At 55.8% G+C, this 26,462-nt stretch overlaps 1 protein-coding gene across 1 annotated transcript; it reads left to right on the top strand.

Moving 5' to 3' along the window:
- On the top strand, positions 1–26,336 carry TRMT44 (tRNA methyltransferase 44 homolog). Its single transcript, XM_020914561.2, has 11 exons — positions 1–1,130; positions 3,301–3,415; positions 5,982–6,201; positions 9,139–9,207; positions 10,263–10,370; positions 11,382–11,453; positions 15,426–15,532; positions 16,627–16,810; positions 18,859–19,255; positions 21,490–21,606; positions 25,701–26,336. Exons 1-11 carry the CDS (start codon positions 470–472, stop codon positions 25,931–25,933), a joined length of 2,283 nt encoding a protein of 760 aa, XP_020770220.2. The 5' UTR covers positions 1–469; the 3' UTR covers positions 25,934–26,336.
- The last annotated feature ends 126 nt before the right edge of the window (positions 26,337–26,462 follow it).

The raw sequence follows: 26,462 nt of genomic DNA, 5'->3' as shown, positions 1-26,462 counted from the left end.
AAGGTCTTTTCAAATGAGTCAGCTTTTCACATCAGGTGGCCAAAGTATTGGAGCTTCAGCTTCAGCATCGGTCCTTCCAATGAACACCCAGGACTGATCTTCTGATGAACTGGTTGGATCTCCTTGCAGTCTAAGGGACTCTCAAGACTCTCCTCCAACACCACAGTTCGAAAACACCAATTCTTTGACACTCAGCTTTCTTTATGGTCCGACTCTCACATCCCTACATGGCTACTGGGAAAACCACAGCTTTGACTAGGAGGACCTTTGAGCAAACGTTATATTCCTCAGCTCAGAACTCTCCACCGGAACCACGCGCCAAGGAACTCAAAACAAGAGAAGCGATAGGGTCCACCATCTTCCCTTTCACTTCCGGTCCCCAGCGCCCCGCCCCGTGACGCAAAAGGTTCGCGCCAGGCCGCGTGCGTCATCGCCGCGCGCCGCTTGAGCCGGGGGCCTCGGTCTAGTCATGGCCGAGGTGGGCAGAGTTGTGGTGAGCGACCCGGGTTCGCGGATGCTCCCGGGCGGCTTCTGGGCGGCGGTGGCCGTGTGGGTGGAGAAGCCGCAGGTGGCCAACAAGCGGCTGTGTGGCGTCCGTTTGGAGGCCCGGCGGAGCGTCTCCTTGCCCCAGACCGGGCACACCCACCCCAGGCCCAGTGCAGGCCCAGAGCCGGAGAGTCTTGCGGAGGCGGGAGGATGTGGGCCCGACTTGGGGCCGGGACCCATCCGGCGTTCTTTCGACGGGGGCCCGGGCACTGGACCGAGCGCGGGCCCCGAGGAGGGCCGCCAGGAGACCCAGGGCCGGCGCCAGCCAGAGGAGGAGCCCGGGGAAGCAGCCGCAGCCGCCGCCGCCGCCGCCACGCCTCAGCTCTCAGGGACCTCTGGGCAACCCAGCAAGGCTGCAGCCCGGGAGGGCGACCTCCCCGCCGCCAACCTGGGTTCTCTGTGGGACGCCTTCGCTCGGAGCCTCGCCGGCGAAAATCGAGAGGTGCTAGCCTTCCTCACCCGCCCCGGGGCAGGATCGCCACCAGAGGGTCGGCTCGAGCTCGACTTGGTGCTCAGAACCGTCATCCCCAAAACGAACCCGAATTGCCCGCTTCGTGGTCCGAGGAGAGAAATGGTCGTGCAAGGTATAAAGAGTGTGTTTCTGATGGTGGCAGTTTCTCAAGAGATTCCCCACAGAGCCAGGCACCAGTTACAGTGGCAGGGATGAGTTTTAATTGGTGATAGCCTGTTAAGGCGCTGGAGTGGGAAATGGCAACCCCTTCTCCAGGATCCTTGCCTGGGAATCCCCGTGGACAGAGGAGCCTGGCGAGCTGTACAGTCCATGGGGGTCGCAAAGAGTTGGACACGGACTGAGCGACTGAGAAGGCACATGGTCAGGGTAGGGAGGAGGGTCCAGGGTGAACCTAACTCCACTCTGCTTTGTGTCAGAAGAGACTGGGTCTTTTACAGGGAGAGTGAAAGAGACCAGGGCAGTGTTGTGAGGGAGGTGAAAGAGTAACAAAAAGCAGGAAAGGTGGGGTGATAGGTCGTGCAGAGTCCATCGGGGGTTTGCTAACTGGTGCCTTCAAAAGTTAGGTCCTCCCAGCCGGGGTCATAGCAACCCTATCTTCAGGTATGGGCTGGAACAGTCTGTTCTTCTGTCAGCCTTGAGTTTTCCCAAGTGGGCACTTCAGGGGGGCCCAGAGTCGTGCTCGGGATGTGGTCTTGAGTTCTTGGGAACAGTGACAGTGTTTGTTCCAGTATTCATGGGCTACGGCTGAACCCTAACAAAGACAGGTCCCAGAGGAGCTTGCCCAGAGTTTGGTCCAGGAGGGCGTCTTTGGCAGGGGATACAGTTAAGTTAAAAAGCAGGCAGTAAGTGCAAAGGACTAAAGGCGCCTGGCTTGCCTGTTTCCTTGTGATGGCCTTGTTCAGTGACCAAGTCTTGTTTGACTCTTTGCCACCCCGTGGACTGCGGCACACCAGTCTCCTCTGTCCTCCACCATCTCCCGGAGTTTGCTCAAATTCATGATGCCCTCGGGAGGTTGTAGATTGTTTATGGAGGGGAAATGTGGATCCTAAATGCAGAGGATGGGGTTGTTGACTGGAGTGTGGTCTGGAAGGCCTGGGGGAGAAGGTGAGGGAGGGCAGGACGATGAGTGGCCGGAGGATTTCAGTAGGTGAAGGGGTGAGGGAAACGGCCTCCCAGCACGGCAGAGCCAGCAGCTGTGCCGGATCCTTCTCGCGCGTGGAGCCTCGTTGACCTCTCCCGCTGCCGCATCTCTTCTGCCTCTAGTTGGACACACGGCTCAGCCTTCTGGTGCCGTCGTGGCAGACTGGTGCCCCCCCCCCGCCCCCACACCATCCAGGGTACCCTCTTTCTCTCCTAAGGCCTGTACCGTAACCCTCTCACATGTGTAGAGTCCCTTTTTACTGTGTAACACCGTGCGGTCACAGGTTCTGGGTGTAAGGGTGTGGGCTGCTCTGGACGCGGCTCTGTGCGGAAGCAGTGATGCTGAGTCAATGGTGGGTTCGTACCTCCACCCCCGCCCCCCAATACTCCTGGCCTCTGTGCCTCTTCCCAGGGGTCCCATCCTCCTGAAGGAGAGACCTGATCCTGATGGCTGAACTAGACTAGGAGCCCTCGGCTTTCAACACCTCTTACAGTTCTGCTTTTGAACTGTGGTGTTGTTGAAGACTCTTGAGAGTCCCTTGGACAGCAAGGAGATCCAACCAGTCCATCCTAAAGGAAATTAGTTCTGGGTATTCATTGGAAGGACTGATGTTGAAGCTGAAACTCCAATACTTGGGCCAACTGACGTGAAGAACTGACTCATTTGAAAAGACCCTGGTGCTCGGAAAAATTGAAGGCGAGAGGAGAAGGGGATGACAGAGGATGAGATGGTTGGATGGCGTGAATAACACAATGGGCATGAGTTTGAGTAAACTCTGGGAGTTGGTGATGGACAGGGAGGCCTGGTGTGCTGCAGTCCATGGGTTGCAAAGAATCGGACACGACAGAGAGACTGAACTGAGCTCTCCTGGTCTGCGGGGATGAGTGCATCCATGCTTACAAGGCCTTCAGACATGGATGTCTGCGTGCACACATGGATCTCAGTGAAGAGCGGGGCGGGCTAGGCTTGGAGATACAGCCGTGACCAGGACAGTCACTGTGGTCAGTCAAGTGAGGAAAAGCCCTGGGGGTTGAAGGCACAGTAATGGGGGTGGATTCAGTGCTGTGTGTTAAAGACCACTTCCGGTGAGACTCTGAACTAAGCAGGTTTGATTGATCATCCCTATCTTCTGTCTCCCCAGATGTCCTCAATGGAGCTGTAACTTTTTTACCTTTGGAAGAGGATGATGAAGGGAATGGAAAGGTTAAGATGAGCAACGTGTATCAAATCCAGCTCAGTCACAGTGAAGGAGAATGGTAAGTACTGGATAACTGATTCCTCTTTCTCGATGATCTCTGGTTTCAAGCAGTGATTTCTTTGGGCAGCTGTAAGATTCTGGGTCCCCAAGGAGCTACAGGGACTCGCCCTCAGGCAGATCAGGTTTGTGGGCTGTGCTTTCTGGTTGATGTTTTAGCCAGATACATCCTTATTCCTTTTGGCACCTGGGTGGTCACAGCCTGGCTGAAGTCTTTGGCCCCTACTATCCATGTTGCCTTGGTGGTTCACAGCACCTGGTTCTAGTACCGAATTCAAATAAACACAATCCTTCTGTTGTTTTGTAATTTCTTACACCTTGGTAACAGGGGTAGGCGGAAGCCTGTTTTTGTATTTCCTGCTGAGGCTCACGTGGTCTTAGATGTAGTGAGTATTCAGTGATGTTTTATTCTAAATGCAGCAGTTTAATCTGTTCCCTTAAATCCACATGGTGTTTGGCCCTGTCTGGAAAGTGTGAAATTTGGTTTACTTCCATTTGGTACTTTTTAAATGGAAAAGTCAGAGGAGAGGGAGGTCACGCGTTATTCTTCTGCTCTTTTCCTGGAAATCTGCATGGGTCTCTTTTTCCCTGACAGCCCTTGGAGTGTGTCTGTTTGACCGCCGTGAGCTGTGCGCGTGCTTTCACGAAGAGCCAGGGGCACAGTGGGAGAGCTTGGTTTGGCAGCCTCATTGACGCGGGTCCTGCCAGTAGCGCGACCTTGGGGGTGTCACCTCTGCCCCTCACTCTTCTCACCTCTGAAGCAGGTTTAATCCTTTTGAGCCCCTGAGGAGAGGGCTGGGTCAGGCTTCTCAGGGCCCTGTCAGAGGTCAGACAGTGAGTGGGATAGCCAGGGTCTGCCCCGGCGGGGAGCCTCATGACAGGTGTTAAACGTTCCCCGAGGACCCCTACCTGTCTGCTGGAGAGTGTGGGCAGACACGCGGGAAAAGCTGTGTGTGCCCCTGGGGGCTGCCCAGCGAGTGCTGATGTGGGAGCTTGGGGGTGAGCCCTGGAGCCCGCTGTCCGCTGGCCCTGGTGGGGAAGCCCAGCCCAGGGCCTGGCCGTGGCAGGCACTCAGCGTGGTTGACGTGGTGAAACCCGCCCCCGTCCTCCACCAGCTCTGAGCACTCGGCTGGCCGCTCCGCATCCTGACCGGGTGATGTTTCCTGTTGTTGCCCCGCTGAGCACGGGTCACAGTGGGGCTGGAGCATGAGTTAGTGGACTTTTGGTGGCGCTCCTGGTCAGCACCTCGATTCAGCAGGATCTGTGGTTCCCCACCATGTGGTTGCACTGGGTACCCGGAGTCAGCACGGCCCAGAGAGAAGACAGGTGAATGCTCTAAGGCCGGTGCTACCACGCGCAGGGCTAGAGGAGTCCCCTCATTGACCAGGGCAGGGCTGGGCCCCTCATTGTACCAGCGTGGGCGGGGGAGGACCCCGAGGCCTGAGCAGGTGAGGGGTAGTGTGGGGGCCCTGGCGTCACCTGGGAGAGAGCAGGGGAAGGGCCCGCGTGAGTCCAGCAGGATCGCTGTCAAAGGGCAGGGAAGGAGAGGGGAGCACCCAGTCCTTCCTGGAGCCCCGCCCCGCCCCTCCCCCTCCCCCTCCGCGCTCCCCGCCTGTCGCCCACCTGGTGACATTCACCTGGTTGCACCTCTCAGTGGAGACTCCTGTTTCTTATGAGAGTGACCTGTGTCCTCTGACGTGCTGTTGGCAGAAGCCTGACAGTACAGTTCACCAGACGGGACCCCTTGACAGTTACAGCTCTCCCAGCTCTCCCCAGCCGGGGACTCCTTGCCGGCCCTCCCCTCCCGCCAGCCTACCCCGTGCCCTGCCCCACCCAGCTGCCTGTGCTGTGCTTCTTCTTAGGGGCCCCTGTTGAACGCCACCTCCTTTTCTGTAGCCCGACAAACTTGACAGTTCCCTGCGTCACGCTGCCTGGATTGCAGCCCTAGAGAGTATGTCGTCCTGACCTGGGTCCTCAGGAGCGAGCACCTGCCGTGACCAGGTGCTGCTGGGGCCGGGTCACGCTGCGAGCTGGACAGACCGGGCCGGTAGCCGCCCTGCACTCCTCTGGCGGAGGACGCACGGTGGTCTGCATGGACTGGGGGCCCAGCGACTGCCTGTGTGTCCTCAGTTTGGTGACTGAACATCACCTCTCTGGCCAGGGAATACTTGGTGAACCAACGCTGTGTATCTGGGATGCACATGTGAAATGTATAAAACCTGGAAAAATTAAACCGTGGATACTTTAGAATCTGGCTGGTTAACGTGTGAGTGGGATGTGAGAGGAACCCTGTTGTTTGTCCCTCCTACTGGGCTTTGTTAAGATGTGTAAATGCATGTTTAACAACATTTGCAAGGGAGGAGGAATTCTTTTTGCTCTTTAAATGTGTTTTTCTCTACAGGATGAAATTCTGTAACTAGTTGCAGATTGTTTTGTGTTTTGGGTACTATATTTGGAAATCATAGATAGTTCCCTTAACTTCTCTCTTTTTTTGGTAAATAAATGTAGAGTTTAAAAATAAGACTTGAAACCAGCTCTGCTTATTCATATTTCTCTTATTTTCAAAGGTTCATATCTGTTTTAATTTTCTGTCCAGAACGATGGCATTCAGATGGCACTGTGTATCCCAAACCCACCTGGCTTGGAGAAGAGTTGCTGGCCAAGTTGGCCAGGTGGTGTGTGGAGAGCAGGCAGAGTGGGTTCAAAAGCACCCTGTCCCTCATCTCCATCATGAAGTACAGTAAGGCTTACCAGGCGCTTAAAGAGAAGTACAAGGACATGGTCAAGGTAATTCTGGGGAAAGACGTCTGGGACCCCCCCACCCCCATTTAAAAGAGGTGATGTAGCAGACTACTCCAGCTAACATCGTTTTTCCTGTGTGCCTTTTAGTTTCATAGAGACACAGATATTAAGTCAAAATATACCCACCTGTGGCCCCCAATACAACCCGTACTTTGACATATTTAGGGTTGTAAACCATAAAAACGTTGGCAATTATGTTATGGAAAAAGATTTTTTTTTTTGGCATGTCACTAATTTTTTTTTCCCAAGAGAACAAAAAGGAAGTATTTTTAGCTAAAAATAATTGAATATTAAGTTAATTACTAAATTGCCATAATTCTTGAGTATAACCAAAAAGTCATCTGGAGAAAACATATGAAAAGTTAAAGTACAAAAGCATATACTTTCAAAAAAGATCAATTTTATAAAATGTCCTTAACTTTGTATCTAAAATGTGGGGAGGGGGGAGAGATAACAGTAAATATCTGTGTATTCACACCCAGCTTAAGAAAGAAAGCATTACAAGCATATCTCGGCACACTGTGCTTTGCAGATATTGTATATTCCACAAATTGAAGATTCGTGACAGCCCCAGGTCTGTGGGCACTGGTTTCTGAAAGCATTGGCTCAGTTCGTTTGTCTAGATCTGTTTTTGGTAATTTGCCCAGTATTTCTAACTTGTTCACTATGATATATTTGTCATGATGACCTGTGATCATGGTGACCTTTTGAAGTTAGTACTACAGTTCATTGAAGACTTAGATGAGGGTTGGCATTTTTTAGGAATAAAGTTTTTTTTTTTTTTTGCTGCACCATGCAGCTTGTGGGATCTTAGTTCCCCAACCAGGGATTGAACCTGTGTCCTCAGCAGTGAAAGCATGGAGTCCCAACCACTGGACTGCCAACAAACCCCAACAGTAAAGTATTTTTTAATTAAAGTACCTCCTTTTTTTTTTTTTTTTTTTTTTATTTTGCGTAATTTTCAGTTCAGTTCAGTTGCTCGGTCGTGTCCAACTCTTTGCGACCCCATGAACCGCAGCACACCAGGCCTCCTTGTCCATCACCAATTCCCGGAGTTCACCCAAACCCATGTCCATTGAGTCGGTGATACCATCCAACCATCTCATCCTCTGTCATCCCCTTCTCCTGCCCTCAATCTTCCCAGCATCAGGGTCTTTTCAAATGACTCACCTCTTCACATCAGGCGGCCAAAGTATTAGAGTTTCAGCTTCAACATCAGTCCTTCCAATGAACACCCAGGACTGATTTCCTTTAGGATGGACTAGTTGGATCTCCTTGCAGTCCAAGGGACTCTCAAGAGTCTTCTCCAACACCACAGTTCAAAAGCATCAATTCTTCAGTGCTCAGCTTTCTTTATAGTCCAACTCTCACATCCATACATGACTACTAGAAAAACCATAGCTTTGACTAGACGGACCTTTGTTGACAAAGTAATGTCTCTGCTTTTTAATATGCTGTCTAGGTTGGTCATAACTTTCCTTCCAAGGAGTAAGTGTCTTTTAATTTCATGGCTGCAGTCACCATCTGCAGTGATTTTGGAGCCCAAAAAAATAAAGTCTGTCACTGTTTCCACCACCATTTGCCATGAAGTGATGGGACCGGATGCCATGATCTTAGTTTTCTGAATGTTGAGCTTTAAGCCAACTTTTTCACTCTCCTTTTTCACTTTCATCAAGAGGCCCTTTAGTTCTTCACTTTCTGCCATAAGGGTGGTTTCATCTGCATATCTGAGGTTATTGATATTTCTCCCGGCAATCTGGATTCCAGCTTATGCTTCTTCCAGCCCACACACTCAATAAGCTACAGTATAGTTTAAAGGTAACTTTCATATGCACTTGGAAACCAAAAAGTCTGTTTGGCTCACCTTACTTCCCCTGGAGTAGGAAATGGCAACCCAGTCTAGCTCTCTGGCCGGGAGAGTTCCATGGACAGAGGAGCCTGGCGGGCTACAGTCCGTGGGGTCGCAGCGTTGGGCACAGCTGAGCACACGCACGAAGCGCCTTCCTGCAGCGTCCACTCTGCTGTGGCGTCTGGAGCCGAGGCGCCTGCGCTGAGGAGCTGAGCCTCCTTTGTCTTCTTCCTAGTGTGTCTCCCTCCCTTCTCCGGGAAGTGACCACGATTTGTCACTGCAGTGTTTTGTTTTGTTTTGTTTTTTAATCTGCTGTTGCTGCATAACAAAGCATCTCCAAGTCTCAGGCCTGAACAGTGCCTGCTCATTCCTAGGGGATCACACACTGGTCCCAGGCTGGCTGACCTCGCTGTGCCCCACCTTCCTTCCCAGGTCCTGGCCTAGTGGTCCTTCATTATCCTACTACTCAGAAGCTTCACGGAGGCACTCCTTTCTTCTTCCAGCTTTTGAAATTGTCCTTGGTGAGATGGTTCATGTGAACTGTCTACCCTAGACTGGAAACAGAAATCTGAACTTTTAACATTGCCGTTGGTGTTTTTCCTCATCTGCAAGACACCTGTTCTGCACATTACTGTTATTAACAGTGAGGTCTCACACTTGCACAGCCAGTGTTTTCTAGTTTCAAGGGACCTGATGGTCATCCTGCTTGGTTGTTAAGTCGTAATCTTTACAAGTAGGGAGATGGGGATGAAACAGCTGAGTGACACTCCTGGTGAATGAGAGCAAGACGCCAACAGACCACCGCGTGGAGCACTGACCCCTGACCCCATGACCCCTGCCCCTTGGCTTCCTTGAGACCCCAACCGCTCGATTTCTTGTTCATCAGACTCAGTCTTGGGCGGGGGGTTGGGGGGGGCGTGCAGGTAGCATAGCTCAACCTTTTCCTGTAGTGTCCAGAGGCCTCATCTAAGTGTCTTTATTCTGAAATCTTGCTTTGGACCCCATTGCTCTCCATGTGTCCCGTTACATGCAGGTACAGTGACAGTTTACAAATGTTCTCGATAATTTTGTAGGTGTGGCCTGAAGTCACTGACCCTGAGAAGTTTGTATATGAAGATGTGGCCATTGCCGCCTACCTGCTGGTAAGACACTGTGTGCTCTGAGCGGCTGGAGGGTGGAAGGCTGCCTGCAGCAGCTCAAGGTTTCTCCAGTTCTGTTTGTCAAGGCTGGGCTTCCCTGATAGCTCGGTTGGTAAAGAATCCACCTGCAATGCAGGAGACCCTGGTTCAATCCCTGGGTCAGGAAGATCCCCTGGAGAAGGGAAGGCTACCCACTCTAGTATTCTGGCCTGGAGAATTCCATGGACTATATAGTCCATGGGGTCACAAAGAGTCGGACATGACTGAGTGACTTTCACTTCTCAGGGTTGGTTACGCGTGTAATTTTTTTTTTTTAAGTTTTGCATGGTGCTTTTGTGTGAATGTAGAACAAGTGTGGATGGTGAACCAACAGGAATTCGATTTTTTCCAAATTACTAGTCAACACTGAGACGCCGGCTGGTCCTGGGGAGCCCTTGGGGGCCCCCAAGGCCAGGTTGAGCACCTGCCTCCCGCCCTCACGTTTGGTGATTCAGGTTTGGGGCCTTCCTGGCCAGTTCGCTGACTGCCTGGACTTGGGCACACCCTTTAGCTTTATAGTCTTGGTTTCCTTATCTGTGAAACGTCTAGAGGAGATAAGCTATGATTCCTTTCAACTGTAATTTTCTCAATCTTAGAAGTAACAAGGCCTCTCAAAGTATACAAAACCTGAAGAACTTGGAGAAGGCCGGAAGGAACTAATAGTGATCTGTAAAACTCTTGCCCAGAGTTGAGCACATGAGCGTGGGCTTTGGGTGGGAGAGGAGGAGGTCTGGTGCCCACGCCGCCTCAGGTGTGAGCAGGGGGCCGCCCCCACCTCCCTCTGCTCACCCGGCCTCGCCTATGTGGAGGCCCCAGCCCCAGAGGCCACCTCGGGTGTGAGCAGGGGGCCGCCCTTGCCTCCCTCTACTCACCTGGGCATCGCCTGTGTAGAGGCCCCGGGCCCCAGAGTCCTCTCCGCCTCTCCTGGGAGAGGACTGCAGTCCCACGTGGCATTGTGTCTGAATTACTCCGGGGCAGAGTGCATCACAAACTGACCTTGTTTTTCCTGTTGACTTTAGATCCTCTGGGAGGAAGAGAGAACCGAACGGGGAGAGACCGCCCGGCAGTCCTTCGTGGACCTCGGCTGTGGGAATGGCCTCCTGGTCCACATCCTGAGCAACGAGGGGGTAAAGCGCGCTGGGGGCAGTTTCTAGACCTTTCTAGGGTGGCTTCACGTCCAGTATGAGGCCTTTCTCTGCTGGTGCAACCTGGGTTCGGAGGCAGCCGGGCTGTTGGCGCGTGGCTGGTGGTGACACCATCGAGCAGGCAGCCTGTCCCCAGGAAGGTGAGGCAGCCGCCTCGCTGGACGAAAAGAGGGTCCTCGGGGACAGACTGCCTTCGAATGACACCCTTTCAGCAGCCTGGGTGTTCTTGTTGGTACTTTGTTTGGAAAACCCACCATTTCAAGGCGCAGGGAGGGGTAAGGGATGAGGGAAGCTCTGCTCTCGAGGAGCTTGGAGTCTGGCTCAGAGGACTGGCCGGCGCCCGCATGCTGAGCACGTGTGTGAGACTGTGATGCTCAGTTCTGCCACCGTTTTCTTGGCTGTGGAGCGGAGGCCGTGAGAGCCGGGAGCGGTTCCGGGCGCGCGGGTAGCAGTGTCCCCGCCCCCCAGGGCCACACCATCCTGCCTTGCAGACGAGCACGTGTCCTCCCTGTGGGGCTTTGGGGTGAGGTTGTTGGGCTGCCTTCTGAGGTGCTTGATAGAGTGTGCGGGCCCTGGGACAGCTTGTCTGCAGTCGTTAGCACATTGCACGGTGACTTGGAGCCGGAGTTGGGGCCCGGGGAGAGCTGCGAGTAGTCAGGGTGAGCTGAGTGCTCAGGACCCTGGAGCAGGGCTCATCTGGGCTGGACGAGCAGGCGCGCCCGGACCTGAGCTTGGCTGAGCTCAGAGGCAGCTCCCTTTAAGGGAGGTGTGTCCCCGGGGCCTTGTGTGAGCCTGGCAGTGTCTCCAGGCCTTGCCTCACGAAGGCGCCGCAGCCCACATTGTGTGTGGGCCCCAGGCCGAGAGCATCTGTTCTCAGCCGCCCAGGGTCCCTGCGCTTCTCAGGTAGTGGTCCCTGTGGCGTCTGATTTGTTCTCGCTCATTTATGATGACATAGCCGCGTTAACCTTTGGTTCCTGAAATTCATCATTTCAGCATCCCGGCCGAGGCATAGACGTCCGAAGAAGAAAAATCTGGGACATGTATGGACCCCAGACCCGCCTGGAGGTACTGTCTCTGTCCCTCCCCTGACCTCAGCCGGGTGTCCCCAGTGCAGTTGTTTCCAGGAGAAAGTCTGTGTGGGGGGGCCAGTCAGAGGTGCCGGTGATCGCAGTCCACACTCCGCTCCCTGCTCTGAGGCTTGAACCGAGGACGCCCCCTTACACCTTCCCTGCCTCCCGTTATGCTGAAGGGAGGACGCCCCCTTAGATTTTCCCCGCCTGCGGTTATACTGAAGGGAGGACTCTGACCTCCGGAGCGGAGGTGCTGTCTTGACCCCGGGTCTGCACCCCAGGGGTGCCTCGGGGGCATCCCCTCTGGAGCCTGCTGCAGGCTGCAGTTGAAACATTCCTTTGGCAGTGGGTGCCCTCCCTGCGGGGACTGGGTCGGGGCTGGGGGCAGGGTGGGCAGGAGAGGCCTCCAGCCAGGGACCGAGTTGGCAGCGAGTCCGAGGAAGGGGAGCACAGAGCACGGGCAGGGCTGGGTTGTGGGCGTGCGGATGTCTCGTGGAGACGGCCCGGTGGCTTCCGGCTCCCTGGCGGCTGGATCTCAGTTGGGCCACAGGGCTGCCGTCAGCCCCGCTGAGGTCCGGAGCAGCTCCACGCTGTCAGAGAGGGAGGGGTCTCGGGGGCAGGCAGGCCGGCAGCTCCCCTACAGCACCTGCCCGGCAGGTCTGGGCTGCAGCGCTTCCCAGCCTTGGCCTCTCATCCAGACCTCCAGGTCAGCAGGGGAGCACGTGGTCCTGGGGCTCCGTCCTCGGCTCTGGAGTGCCGTGGGGGCTTCTGCTGCCCAGCTGCCCACATTGCCTCCAGACCCTCGTCCCCTAGCTGATAGGATGCGTGGGTGTGGCTCAGACACTACCTCTCATCCGCACAAGGGCAGGACGCTGACCGACAAGTAGGAGAACCATTTTCTTTTCAGTGTGGAGGACGTCAGAAGCCTGCAGAAGTGGAGAGGAGCTTGTAGTGAATCCCAGAAACTCAGTGGCCCGCTCAGCATTGTTCTTCTGTCTCATCCCCTCCCCTAGAACCCCAGCATTAGCCTCACTGTGTTTGAAACAAATCTCCAATATATTGTTTCATCTGTGAATAGAAAAAAAAGTTTTCAAGGCTATATTTTCTCTTCGCCTTTCTTTTAAAGTTGAGAGTAGTGTTGCCAAAAATTAAAAAGGTTGGAGGCAGGGACATTCATTGCAGATGCCCGACACCTCTTTACTTGCTCAGGTTTTCATTATGTATTTACACTCTGCTTTATGCTATGAGAGTTTGCGCTTGCTTATATAGTCAAACAGGGCTTCCCTGATGGCTTAGTGGGTAAAGAATCTCCCTGCTCTGCAAGAGACACAGGTTCAACCCCAAGGTCAGGAAGATCCCCTGGAGGAGGGCATGGCAACCCACTCTAGTATTCTTGCCTGGAGAATCTCATGGACAGAGGAGCCTGGCAGGCTACAGTCCATGGGGTCACAAAGAATCAGACATGACTTAGCAACAGGGATGTGTTCATACATTACAACACATGAGAACATCTAAAAAGCCTCAGGCTTGAAGAACTCTGGTAAACTAGGGGATGGACTCCTGCTAGGGGTGGCTCTGCAGATACATACATGTACCATGTGTTCTTACATAGGTAATGAAGTTGGGCTCTGAATTGCAATACGAGGCTGATGATCAAAGTTAAGGGAGTAACATGGTTGATTTCACAATCCCATGTGTCCCAGGTGAAGAAGCAAGATGACTTCTTCAGATGAAAAGTTCAGACAGTAGTTGAGTAGGCTCTCTGTTCAAGTCCTGGCTCTATGGAAGCTGGCGGGCATGCTGTGCCCCTTGCAGGACAGGTAGAAGATTCTACTTCTTTCTTGTCTTTGGGGGCCTTTTTTTTTTTTGAAGTTGAAGTATGTGAAAGTGTTAGTTGCTCAGTCATGTCCGACTCTTTGCAACCCCTGGAGTGTAGCCCCCCAGGTTCCTCTGTCCATGGAATTCTCCAGGCAAGAATACTGGAGCGGGTAGCCACTCCCTTCTCCAGGGGATCTTCCCGACACAGGGACTGAACCTGGGTCTCCTGCATCGCAGGCAGATTCTTCACCATCTGAGGCACCAGGGAAGTGGTAACGTTGGGTTAGTTTTTTTTTGTACAGCAAAGGGATATTCATATGTATATTTTCCACAGCCTTTTCCGTTATGGTTTATTACAGGATACTGAACGTAAGTGCTATGCACAGGACCTTGTTGTCCATCTGTGGCATGCATAGTGGTCTGTACATGCTGATCCCGGACTCATAATGTCCCCCTCCCCTCCCCCTTCCCCTTTGGTATCCGTAGGTCTGTTTTCTGTGTCCGTGAGTCTGTTTCCGTTCTGGAGATAAGTTCATTTACGTTGTATTTTAGGTACTACATGTAAGTGATCCTACCTGATGTTTTGTTTTTATCTGACTTGCTTCACTGAATATGATAATTTCTAGTTCCATCCCTGTTGCTACAAATGGCATTATTTCAGTCTTTTTAATCGCTAGTACCTCACTGTGTGTGTGTTTGTGTACACAAGTGCTCAGCGCTTGTCTGTTTGCTAGTGAACGAGTGATCTCCATGAGCAGGTGCAGCCTGAACAGTCAGAGGCCAAGTCTGTGATACAGCTCATTTTTTCCGATGCCTCATTGGATTGTAAGCAAGAGATGGTTAAGGAAAAAGCATGTGCTTTTGGTAACAGCACTGTGATGATCACAAAATGTCTTAATTTTGTTCATAAAACTCTGTATCAAAAGAATTATTGCAGTTTGCTATATTCAAATTTTTTTTTTTTAGTTTTTTTTTTTTTTTTTTTAGTTGGAGGCTAATTACTTTACATCATTACAGTAGTTTTTGTTATACATTGAAATGAATTAGCCATGGATTCAAATTTTTAATTAAAGCTTTTTTCTGAAACAGGTGGGGCTTTGCTTGCTTGCCTTGAGGGCTGCATTCTTCAGTTTTAAAATTAGGAGGATTATGAGTGGCTGTATAGACTCTCTTGTCTCTCCAGTTCTTACTGACAGATTGACTATTGAGACTGTTGACTTTAGTAATTAATGAAGGCCTGCTAATTAAGTAGCAGAAGGGATAGGTGTTCACTGAAAGTTCTCCAATCATAAAAACAAGCTGTTCCCAGCTTGACCACAGAAATTGTCACAGTGGTGAGCATGCCTGCTCCGTGGGTAGTAGCTTGCCGTCTGAGTGTTCACGCAGGATCTTGTCTTAGTAGCAAAGGCCGACGTACACCATGTCTGTAACTTCTTGCTGCACTTTCTGTTTTCCTCGATGCGCTTCAGACTGGGGGTTGACGGACTGTGGAGGCTGTGTAAGTGCACCGGGTTGCGCGTCAGGTCAGCCTCAGACCTCCCTACTTTCCGCTCACTCTTCAGGCCACTTCTTGCTCCCAGGTGTGCACGCCTGCTCAGTCGCTTCAGTCGTGTCCGACTCTTGCCGCCCTGTGGACTGTAGCTCTCCAGACTTCTCTGTCCTTGGGATTCTGCAGGCAAGAATGCTGGAGTGGGGTGCCATTTCCTTCTCCAGGGGCTCTTTCCCACCCAGGGATCAAGCCCGCGTGTCGTCCATCTCTTGCATTGGCAGGCAGGTTCGGGAAGCCTTGCCTGCTCCCATCTTGTGGCAAAAGTAAAGCAGTTCACACGTCCCCCATCTCCTTCATGTGAAAAGGGTGTTTTTAATTATGAGAAGCTGATGAGCTCTCAGAAGGGTGCTGTTCGCTCCTCGGGTGCTGATGCTCTGATGCTCGAAGTTGCCATTTCCCATGCCCTCAGGCGGGCCTGGGCTGGGCACACACGTTCCTCACTCCGGCCCAGCTTCTCACCTTCTGCAGGGGAGACCCACGGCCCCGAGGCGCCGAGAGCCGCCCGGGCAGCTGTGGTGCTGCAGGGGCTGCGCCCTGTCTCCTCCCGAGCTCTGCTTCCGCGGGCCAGACGCTCAGTCTTGCTCTGCGTCTTTCTTTTAGGAAAGTGCGATCACACCAAATGATGAGACCCTCTTCCCTGACGTCGACTGGCTAATCGGTAATCATTCCGATGAGCTGACGCCATGGATACCAGTCATCGCGGCCAGGTGAGTCGCTGGACGTGTTGGCACCGTGGTGGCTGGGGATGTTCCGCTGCCTCAGTCTCACTGTCCAGACGCATAGCTTCTGGCTGCTCGTGGCCGTGGAGCACTTAAACGTGGCTGGTTCACCTTGTTGAGATGGTGGCATATTGGCTATGTTGAATTAAATTTAAAAATATAAAGTAACATAGGTGGTTCACACGTTCACATTGTATTTTTGTTGTGCTTTGTTCTATCGTGTTTGTACCCAGTGTTGAAATGTGTTTTTCCTGGGACGTTTTCTCATGGCAGGAGGGATTGCCTGTCAGTATAAAGACGCTCTGTTGGTTCAGTTCATTTACAGTGCTAGTTTCAGGTGTACAACATAGTGATTAAAAATTTTCATTGGTTGTGCTCTGTTTGTAGTTAGCATAAAATATATGATATAAACTATATAAATATAAAATATTTTATGTAATAAAATATCATAAAATGCTGTACTGCACAGCATATCCTGTCTCTTGTTTAACTTGTACACAGTGTTCTGTTCTCTTTTCTCCCCCACCCCTACCTTGCTCCCCCCACCACCAACCCTTGCTCTCTCCCCAGTGGTGACCACTACTTCGTTTCATATATCTGTGAGTCTGCCTTTTTTGTTGTTATTTTCATTTTTTTTTTGATTCAGCATACAAGTGATAGCACACAGTATTTGTCTTTCTCTGTCCGACTTTACTTCACGAAGCATAATACGGACTTTTTAAGAATAACATCGGCCAAGCAGCAAACCATAATCTTGTGGTGCCTACCTCTGAGGTTTCGTATCCACAGCTGCAATCTCCAAGTGCATCAGGAAGTTTGAGGTTCCATCTGATGATCACAAGTGCAATAGAAAAAATATTTTTTATAAAAGTAATTACATTCATATTTTTTTTGAAAAGGTACTATGCTACATTGTGTCTAGAATTTAAGCTGGGGAAGGCTGCAGTTCATTTTTTTTACATGAAAAACATCATCATCCAGTAGCACATCCTTGCGTTTTGCCCCATACACCTTGCCATGCGGCTCTCTGCGGCCGTTTCCTCACTGGGCCTCTTCAGGACTTTGACTTTTTGTGTCTGAAGGTCTTCCTATGACTGCCGCTTCTTCGTCCTGCCCTGCTGCTTCTTTGACTTCGTCGGGAAGTTCCAGCGGACGCAGAGCAGCAAGACGCAGTACCGCGGGTACCTGGACTTCATCACGGAGGTGGGCTCGGCCTGTGGCTTCCACGTGGAGGAGGACTGCCTGCGGATCCCTTCCACCAAGCGGGTGTGTGCCGGCCACCGGGGCCGTCCTTGTCACAGAATCGTAGACAATTCGGTGATGCCCGTCACCCCAGAGGTGTGGGTTCTGACCCGGCGGCCCCCAGCGCCAGCGGTTTCCAGGGCCCACTCTGTGCCTGCGGTGGACGTGCCTGCGTCCCTCCCTCGCAGGCATTCAGGACCCTCGTCTCCAGGCCAGTGGCCCCTGCAGGAGCCCTCACCTGACCCCCATCTTCTCCCCAGAGGCGGCAACTGGCCCTAGGGCGCCTCCCAGAGTCGGCATCAGCTTGGCTTTGGTTTCTGGCCTTGGTGCTGCCAGAGGCTGAACGCTTTAAGTTCTGACTTAAGTTCAGTTCAGTTGCTCAGTCGTGTCCGACTCTGTGACACCATGGACTTAGACTCCCAAAGAATGGGCTAAAATTGCTTCCGAACTTCAGAGTGATTTCAGATTTTCTCTTTAAAAGCCTCATTAATTCTGATTTACTTGAAAGGAATTTGTTCAGGGAGAAACTGACCCTTGCACTGCCTGTCACCCCACCAGACAGTCGGGGCTGACCTGCTCACCGCTCAGGGGGCTTGAACCTCTGGGCGTCAGGGCAAGTGTTGACATCGGGTTTGTGTTAACCTCTGACCACTTTCTTCCTTGAGACTCTAGGCTGTCGGTGCTTTTAGAAAAGCACACACACAAAACCCAGTCATCCAGATCTCAGCTTCGTGGCCTGACAGCAGTGAAAGGGTGGAGACGGAGCTTAACTCTGGGCCCCGGCACTTGCTGGCAGCGCACTCAGGCCCAGCGCAGGCACTGCCCAGCGGGACGAGCTGCTGCCCCGGGGGTGCTGGGCCCCTCAGGCGGCTTCAGGCGCACCCGTGCTATCTCGGCTCAGAATCCTTTTGGAAACGTCCTCTAGGACTCACCTGAGAGCCTGCATGTCGTCCTCTCAAATGCCCTCTTTCTTGGCAAGTCACAGCCTTCTGAGGTGGGAGTTAAATTTGGCTAGAGTTTGGACTTTCCAGGTGGCGCCAGAGGTAAAAGAACCCTCCTGGCAACGCAGGAAACATGAGAGACCCAGGTTCTATCCCTTTGTCGGAAAGATCCCCTGGAGAAGGCAATGGCCACCCAGTCCAGCGTTCTTGCCTGGAGAATTCCATGGGTAGAGCCTGGCGGGCTGCAGTCTATGGGGTCACAAAAGACTCGGACATGACTAAAGTGACATGGCACGCACGCGTGCAGAGTTTGGGTCGTGTGTTTCCGGAGATCCTACAGTTTTGGTGTTTGCCTTTGCTGTTACTGGCAGCTGGAGACCACAGGCCCTCACTCAACCGCTCCGTGCCTCAGTTTCCATATAGATTGTGTGGTTCGGGGTTGGATTTAAGCATGGGTGTCCACACGCAGCAGCCGTTAATCAAGGACTGAATGCGTGTCCGGTGCGCTCACTCCACGCACGCAGAGGTCGTCACCTGCCCAGGGTGGCACAGTTAGCAGGCGGCTCAGCTGCAGAGCAGTGAGGGGGCTCCGATGTGACTGGAGGCATCAGGGTCAGGCCCGCGGAGGACGTCCAGAGACGCTGTCCCTGCGGTGGCATCTGCAGACCGGGCCTCTCGCTCCAGGGCATCCCGGGTCTGGACGCGCAGGGCGGGACGTGCAGCGTGAATGGGCCATCCATGCGGTGCCCGGTGCTCTGCTGGGAGCACCCATGCTCCCTGCGCCCCCCCGGCGAGGCTGCCTCTCACGAGCTCTGGGGGTTCCCGTCAGGGTCTGTGTGTGGGGCGAGGGGCAAAGTGTTTAAGATGGGGCGGGACTGGTCGGCTCAGTAAAGGCAACCCTGGTCTGTATGTGTTTGTTAGGCTCTGTGGGAGTCTGAGTGGTGAGGTTTTCTGTGGACTTTTGCTTTTAGTTTATTTTGAGGTCACTGATGCTGGTATTCGTTTGTAAAATAAGGACCCCTGTCAAGATAGGTCCCTGAGACTTGAGGAGTTTGTTCTCCAGGACGAGAGGATTCCATGGGGAAGCACCGCTGGGACCTGTTACAGCACTTCTCTGCCCTCCACCTGCAGGTCTGTCTCATCGGGAAGTCCAGGACATACCCGCCCACCAGAGAGGCTTCCGTGGACGAGGAGAGGACCCACTACATTAGCAGTAGGCGGGGCCGCCCCAAGAGCCCCTGCAGCGGGGGTTCTGCCCCCCCGCCCCCCGGGGCTGCTCCGGGACCCGGAGCCCTGGACGCCCGGCCCGGGCACGCCACGGAGGCTGATGCCAGTCAGCAAGGGCCCAGAGCCCCGGCCGAAGGACCCTGGCTGTCTGGATTTCACCCCAGGGAAAAAGCCGAGCGCCTGAGGAACTGTGCTGCCCTTCCTCGAGAGTTTGTTGACCGAGTGGTTTTGCAAGTGGCGCACTTGCTGTTGGGAAGGAGAAGTCCTCCAGGCGGGAGTGCGCAGGCCTGGAATCGAGGAGGTAACCACCAGCCCGGGCTTCCCGCCGGGTGCCAGGCAGGAGCTTCTTAACTTGTTCTCTTCTTCAGACCAAGTTTGAAACCGTGTGTATTGCATTGGTGGTTCAGTGGTAGAAACCGTGTGTACGTGGCTTAGTCACTCAGTTGTGTCTGACTGCAGCCCGCCAGGCTCCTCTGCCCATGGGATTCTCCAGGCAAGAATACTGGAGTGGGTTGCCATGCCCTCCTCCAGAGGATCTTCCTGACCCAGGGATTGAACCCCACGTCTCCTGCAGCTCCTGCATTGCAGGCAGATTCTTTATCATCTGAGTCACCTTGAAACTGTATGGTCAGTTTTAATTAAGTGTATTTAAGGAAACAGGGAAGCTTCTTACCCTCTTCCTTGTAGTTCCTATTAACACACAGAACTTCGTGCCTCAGAGGAGGAAGCTGAGGTCACAGGGAAGTCTCAAGGTCCAGAGGTCCTCATTTTTCTGTCTGCCGAAATGATCCAAACAGAAAGCCAGGTTGCTGGCTGCCAGAGAAGTGCCCCCGCCCCAGGAATATTCGGGAAGATTTGGGAAATGTTTTGCTCTGATAATTGACTTGTCTCTGAAATCCCAAAACGCAAAAGTCAGTCGTGATGAAAGGGAGACATTTGTATCTGATTGCTCTCATAGGGTGAGTAGCCGGCTGGAATCTGTGGCTCTCGAAAGGGCCAGGGGCTTCCCTGGTAGCTCAGTCAGTAAAGAATCTGCCTGCAGTGCAGGAGACCCGGGTTTCGGTCGCAAGGGGTCGGGCACAACTAAGCGACTAGCACTTACTTCCTTACTTAGAGAGCGAGGGATCAGGTTGTCAGGAGTGTTCAGACGGGCTGATGGAAGGCACCTGTCTCCCCTGGAGAGCTCTGCGAGGCTGCTGGGGAGGAGACCGGGGCCCCGCCATCAGTCGGGGGTGCTGCCCACCAGCCCCGTGGTTGGGCCAGACCAGCGGTGGTGAACAGTGGGTCTCCCCTGACCCCTGGCATGGAGCGAGTTGCACTGAGTTTCTTTCTTCGTCCCTACACCCCTCCCATCCCCCGTGTCTGTGCGTCGTGGTCGCACCATCGAGCCTGTCCTCTCCAGGGATCCCCGACCCTGTGGCCGTCTGGCTGGGAGAGCCTCTTGGGGGCCCAGTTCAGGTGGCTGACCGTCACGTAACTGCAGACGAGGCCCAGGGGCTCTGAGGAGCTCGGGGGTCAGCACTCCCTTCCTGAGGGCACCTGGCAGAGGCAGGCCAGGCTGGAGAGGGAGGAAGCGGAGGGTGGACTCCACGTGAGGCCTCGAAGGGCCCAGAGCCTCCAGGCCTGCGGGCCATGCTGAAAGTAAGGCTTTTGGCCCTTAGTTCCCAGGATGGCCCGTTCCTCTGGGGGGCCCTTTTATATGATTGTGCCCAGGAGGTGCTGGCCTCTGCCTGGGTGGGATGCCCTGTGAGTAAGTGAGGACGGGGTCTCTTCTGGGCTCAGGCGGGGATATGGGGTGGTGGTGGCTCCAAGGATGGGGTCTCAGGCCTGCCCTCATGCAGGAGATGGCAGCGAGCCAGGCGGCCACCCTCCCCACGTGGGTCTCCGAGGGTCGGCCCACCCTGAGGCGTTCTGGCTGCCTGGCCAGCAGCAAGAAGTCTGCCTGGTGTCGGTGGGGGCACCCTAGCCCCGCAGCTGCAGGCTCCCCACCTTAGTCACGGGAACTGGTGACCCGGGCCCAGGACCCCCGTGTATGTGAGCCCTCTGTGACCAGTGAGTAGGTCTGTCCCCAGGGCTCGTTGACCCAGGGCCTGGTGTCTGCCGTCTGCAGCCTGGCCGAGGGGACACGGGGTGGAAGGGGGTGGGCCTGCCCCGAGGTGGGGTCGGGACACGCACACGGAAGGGCCGGCCAGAGGCGGTGTGCGGGGCCACGTGTGTGAGCCTGCATCGGGGAGCCCCCGAAGGGCAGCCCCGGGAGCAGCAGGGCCTCCTGAGCCTGTGCTTCATTTCTCCCGGCCCCCAGTGGGGCCTGAGGGGTGCTGGCGGACGGGCCTGCCCTCCGCGCCCCGAGCGGCAGCCTGTGCTGGAGCCGCGCTCCACGGCGGGCCGACTGGCCGTGCCCGGGGGCCGGGCGGTCCTGCTGGGTCAGACTCGGGGCGCACAGGCTGGCAGGGGGAGTTCCGACAGCTCTGCCCGCGGAGGAGCTGCGGGCTCAGTCACAGCTCTCGTGTTTGGGGGCAACCCCGTCTCCCACAGGGAGCCTGTCCTTGGCGGAGGTGGCCGGGGAGCTGGACCGGGAGACGCTGCAGAGGCTGAAGCGGGAGTGCGGCGGCCTGCAGACGCTGCTGAGGAACAGCCCGCAGGTGTTCCAAGGTGAGGCGCGCCGTGCACCCCGGCGCCAGCCCTGCGGGGGAGCTTGGGTACCTGCTTTGCTTTGGCCTCTGGCTGCCTCTAGACTGGAAGCACCCTGAGCTCCCAGCCAGGCCTGGGCCTAGCAGAGGGCCCCCCACCCCCTGTGCCCAAGTCCCCAGCCCTGCACTGCCGCCCCGGTTCCAGGCGAGCAGAGGAGGGGGGCCTGGGCCCGCGTGCTCCTCCACGCCGGCTGCAGGCTCTGCAGGGTGGGGAGCCGGCCCCGCCCTCCCTGCGGTCTGCTAGGGGGAGCGTCACAGATGTGTACACGGCACCGGGGTTCAGAGGGGGCCTGTTCACCTTCAGCCACACGACGGAGATTCTGCGGACCCCTCAGCCAGAGGGTCCGTGGTTAGTTGTGTGTGCTTTCTGTCTTTCTGGAAGTATTTTAAAGTATACCCCAGCTGACATACTCTCCACCCCTAAATGCTTTGTGTGTGGCTTTAAAGACAGTGGGCGGCCCCTTGCATCGCCCTGTGTTGTGGATGACGTCCCCGCCCAGGGAGGCCTGTCAGGGAGGCTTCAGCTTGGGACACGGCGTCTCAGCTGGTCATGGTGACCGGGACAAGGAGGAGCATCTTGGGCAGGGGGTGGGCGTGTGGGAAGGGGCAGGGGGAGCAGCGTGTGGGAAGGGGCAGGGGGAGCAGCGTGTGGGAAGGGGCAGGGGGTGGGCGTGTGGGAAGGGGCAGGGGGAGCAGCGTGTGGGAAGGGGCAGGGGGTGGGCGTGGGTGGGGCTGGCGGGCTGCAGCCCCCGGGGCCTCTGCCCCCTCAGCTCTGGCCCGCAGGTCCCGGGTGGGGACACGGCAGCCATCCGTGCCCCAGGTAGGGCGAGTGCCCCTCCCAGCCCACCTTTGTTGCCTCCCATGGAGGAGGTCTCACAGGGTGGGGGTGGGGGTGCAGGTGGGGTGGGCAGGGGGGTCCTGCAGGGCTGGAGCACAACCTCCGGCTCCTCCCGCAGCCTGTAAGCCCCCCCAGGAGGAGCGCGCGGGTGTTGACGCCCGTGGTGCCTCTGGGTGACCTGGCTGGCGTTCCGGGGCTGTTTTCATCTCCACTTGGACTAAGCGCTCCTGCTGCGACGTTGGGGGCCCTGCAGTGGAGCTGCGGCTTGGGGGGCTTGTGGCGGGCAGCCACTGGTGAGTGGAGACGCGGGGGGCATTCCCACTGGCCGGGCTCCACTGCACGGAGCTTCGGCACCTGAGAACTCACAGTGCCGGGTGCTACTCTGCCCTCTGCTCTTCCCAGTGCGTTTTTGGTTTGATTTCATGAAATAGTGTCCTTTGTCGCCCATCATAAATACTCGTGTGCGTGATTGCTTTCTGTGTGGTTGGCATTGAGGGGCATGTTCATTTATTTTTGGAAACACTTCTGAGTCAGAGGCCTGGGGATTGAGCCCCAGTAAACACGCTGCTCCTGGTCACGCAAAAAATATGCCCTGAGCTCAGGCTTTTCTCTGTAGGAGATTTTTTTTTAAACTAACATGGCTGGTTTTCCAGTCACAATTAACACGAGTGAGGGGGTGAAGACAGTCTTGGATCCTTCAGTTCTGCCTGCTCTGAGCCTCTCGCGGGCCGGGCTGGAGTCCTCGCCCAGCCTTGAGGATGCGGACCCAGCTGGGGAGACCAGGCCTCAGCGCAGGGTGTCCGACGAGTTGGGGGGCTGGTCACCCGGGCGGGACGGGCCCCAAAACCGGTGCTGCTGTGCGCACCCCAGCACCCAGTAAATTTACCTCCGCAGAGAGTTTCTGGGGCTTCCCTGACGGCCCAGCTGATAAAGAATCTGCCTGCCATGCAGGAGACCCCAGTTCGATTCCTGGGTCGGGAAGATCCGCTGGAGAAGGGATAGGCTGCCCACTGCAGTATTCTTGGGCTTCCATCATAGCTCAGTCTGTAAAGATTATCTGCCTGCAATGCAGGAGACCCCGGTTTGATTCCGGGGTCCAGAAGATCCAGAAGATCTGCTGGAGAAGGAAACACCAACCCACTCCAATATTCTTGCCCGGAGAATCCCATGGACAGAGGAGCCTGGCGGGCTACAGTCCACGGGGTCACAGAGTCGGACATGACTGAGTGAGTAAAGCACCACAGAGTTTCTGGGAGACTCTTGTGCTGCTTCCTCAGGACACTTTGGTTCAGGCAACGTCTGTGGTCAGAAACAGCGGAGGGGTGGAGTGGTGGGTTTGTGAGTCCGCAGGCTCGGGATGGGGGCAGAGTGAGTTGGCAGGGCGCGTTTCCTGCCTGTGATGCCCTGAAAATCAGGGCTGTGTTTCCATCCGGGGAGAGGCTGCTGGTCTGGCCCCAGAGCTGCTGGCGGGGCGCACACGCGGGGCACAGGCCCGCCCAGGCAGGGGGCGGGAGGGCACAGAGGCGGCCGTGTCCTGGGGGCAGAGGGGCCACCGGCCATCCCGGCCCCCGGGGCGCCCTGGCCTCTGCCGTCTCCAGGGCCGCCCCTCGTCCTGAGCGCCCACTCTCCCAGCCTTACAAGTCCTGGCTGGGCCCCTTCTCCCGACCCTGCAGGGACTGCTGCAGAAACGTGGCCAGTGGAGGGCCTGCCTTGAGCTGGCCGGCCCTAAGGGGCAGGGACCAGCCACCCCCTGGATGGTGGGGGTCTCTCCCCAGCTTTGGTCTAAGCAAACCCCTCACTGTCTTCCCCCAGATTTCTCTCTAGCCTGTTCAGGGAGTGGGGGGGACCCTGTCGGATGCACACTGCTGGAGTCTGGGGGTGTTTTGCACCCTGTCCAGGCAGTGAGGGCCCCCCGTCTTTCGGATATACACTGCTGGAGTCTGGGGGCACCTTGCACTCCATCCAGGCAGTGAGGGGCACCCCCCCCGTCTTTCAGATGCACACTGCTGGAATTTGGGGGTGCCCTGGGCACCCTGCTCCGGCCGGGCCATGTCATTCCCAGCTGCGCCAGGAGGTGCTGCTGTGGGCACGCCGTGAAGGCTGTGGTTTCCTGCGTGCCGGGGAGCCAAGCTCTCCGGCTGCCTCCCGGCCCTTCAGAGGTGCTTGCCTGCCATGCCGGAGGCTGAATCCCCCCATTGTGTCCTCCACACACACAGGCGCCTCTGTGCTTCCTTCCTCTGGCTTCGAAGGACAGTTTTAGTAAATCGTCAATCTCCAGAGATAGGCAGTCCCATCATCACCATAACACGAGGCAATCTGCAGGGGAAATTCAAGCTTTCATTTCCACTTTGAAGTTTTCCTTAGAGGTCGGGGAGCCAGATTTATTCAATGAGTGTCCTTTATTTCTCCCAGAATGGTTGCGTCTCCACGTGGTTTTAGCACTTCCAGGGGAAACCACCAGGGCTTGGCTGCTTTACTTAATTTCCATGGGGATGTTGACTTCTCAGGACAGGGCGACAGCCGGGGAAGCTCCCGGGGCAGCTTCAGCCAGTCAGGGCACCAGCTCAGGAGCCCGCTAGGCGGGCAGTCAGCTGACAGGCGCACCCCTCCCTGGGGCCCTCCAGCTGCCCATCTCTGTGGTCGCCCCGCCACCCAGCACCCGTCACCGCATCGCAGCATGCTGCCCCTGCCCCTGCCACCGGGGCTGCCGTGAGCCCCCACTTCCTCTGGTTGTAAGCCCCACCCCTGGTCTTCACCTGCTGGAAAGGACCCTGCCCCGTTTCACTCTGCCTCCTGATTGTGATGTGGCCGCGGGTCCTCAGGGGTCAGCACCGCGTGGCAGATGTCCCGACGTCCTGCCTGCATCAGGACCACGCTCGTGGTCGCCCCATCCCTCAAGTCGGTGCCATTGCCGGTCACCCAGCTGGTCAGCCCTCGTGGTCACGCTGGTCTCGTCAGCACCAGGGCCTCAGGCTTCTCACCCCTCGCCATGGTGTCCGGCAGCTCCTCCTGACCACCCCCAGCCCCACGCCTCCACCCTGCCCTCGCTCCCCCTCACCCCTGCCTCCAGCCCCGCTTTAGGGGAGACTGCAGGCCTGGGCGGTAAGGGGCTTGATCTCCCTCTCCCTGCCACGCCTTCTGGGATGCCTGCATCCACCGCATCCCCCTGGGAGCCTGCAGCTAACTGGGCGCGTTTCTTCTCTTTGTTCCAACCACAGTTTTGAACGGGCGCGTGCGCATCCGCGACTGGAGGGAGGAGAGGCCGCAGAAGCAGGAGGAACCGGAGGCGAAGCGGAGGCTGTCCCCCGACACCTTCAAAACCCGCATCTGCTGGTTCTTCGCGCATCACCCCGACGGCTGCGTCCTGCCGGCAGACTGCTGCCCGTTCGCCCACGGGCCGGGTGAGCTGCGGCCGGCCCCACGCACCAGGAAGAAAAAGCCGGCTCTGTGAGCGGCTCCACCCTGCGAGGGGCAAGCTCCCAACTCCCCTGAGTTCTGGCCGCGGTCGAGGTCGAGGTCGAGGTCGTGGGCCCCTCCTTCCTCCAGGTTCTCGCGGGGCGCGACCACGCCCTGCCGATGCTGGGATCCTCCTGGCCCTCCGCCTTGAGTGCTGGGTTCGCTCTTATGCACTCTCTGCGTCTTTACAGCAGACAGAGCCACGGCCTCAGGTGCGGGAAGGACTTCACTGGGCCTTCTTGGCTCCTCAAGCCCCCACTACTAGCCACTCTGGGGTCGGCCTCCTCCTGCTCTAGGTCTTCTCCCCACAGATACTGTTGACTTTTGACTCCAGGGGTAAAAAAAGGATCCTGATGATGTACTTCTGTTGTAAAGTGTGTTTACAGTTTTACACAAAAGGTCGTGTCAGTAACACTGTTGTGCCCCCTGATTTTCAGGGACCGTGTCGATCGGCCTTTCCCTGTGGAGGGTGCCTCATGCAGGACTCTGGGTTCATTCACACGGGATGAGAAAGCACCCACTGC

The sequence above is a fragment of the Odocoileus virginianus genome, unplaced genomic scaffold, assembly GCF_023699985.2.
Source record: "Odocoileus virginianus isolate 20LAN1187 ecotype Illinois unplaced genomic scaffold, Ovbor_1.2 Unplaced_Scaffold_5, whole genome shotgun sequence".
NCBI lineage: Eukaryota > Metazoa > Chordata > Mammalia > Artiodactyla > Cervidae > Odocoileus > Odocoileus virginianus.
Note: the sequence above shows the minus strand (reverse complement) of the source record. Positions and strands in the feature narration are given on the sequence as shown.

Excerpts from the sequence above, each read along its gene's own strand:
- TRMT44 (XM_020914561.2), top strand. The coding sequence starts at position 470 with ATGGCCGAGGTGGGCAGAGTTGTGGTGAGCGACCCGGGTTCGCGGATG. Across the intron at positions 3,416-5,981 it reads AGTCACAGTGAAGGAGAATG|GTTCATATCTGTTTTAATTT; the intron begins GTAAGTACTGGA and ends TTATTTTCAAAG. Across the intron at positions 10,371-11,381 it reads ACATCCTGAGCAACGAGGGG|CATCCCGGCCGAGGCATAGA; the intron begins GTAAAGCGCGCT and ends TCATCATTTCAG.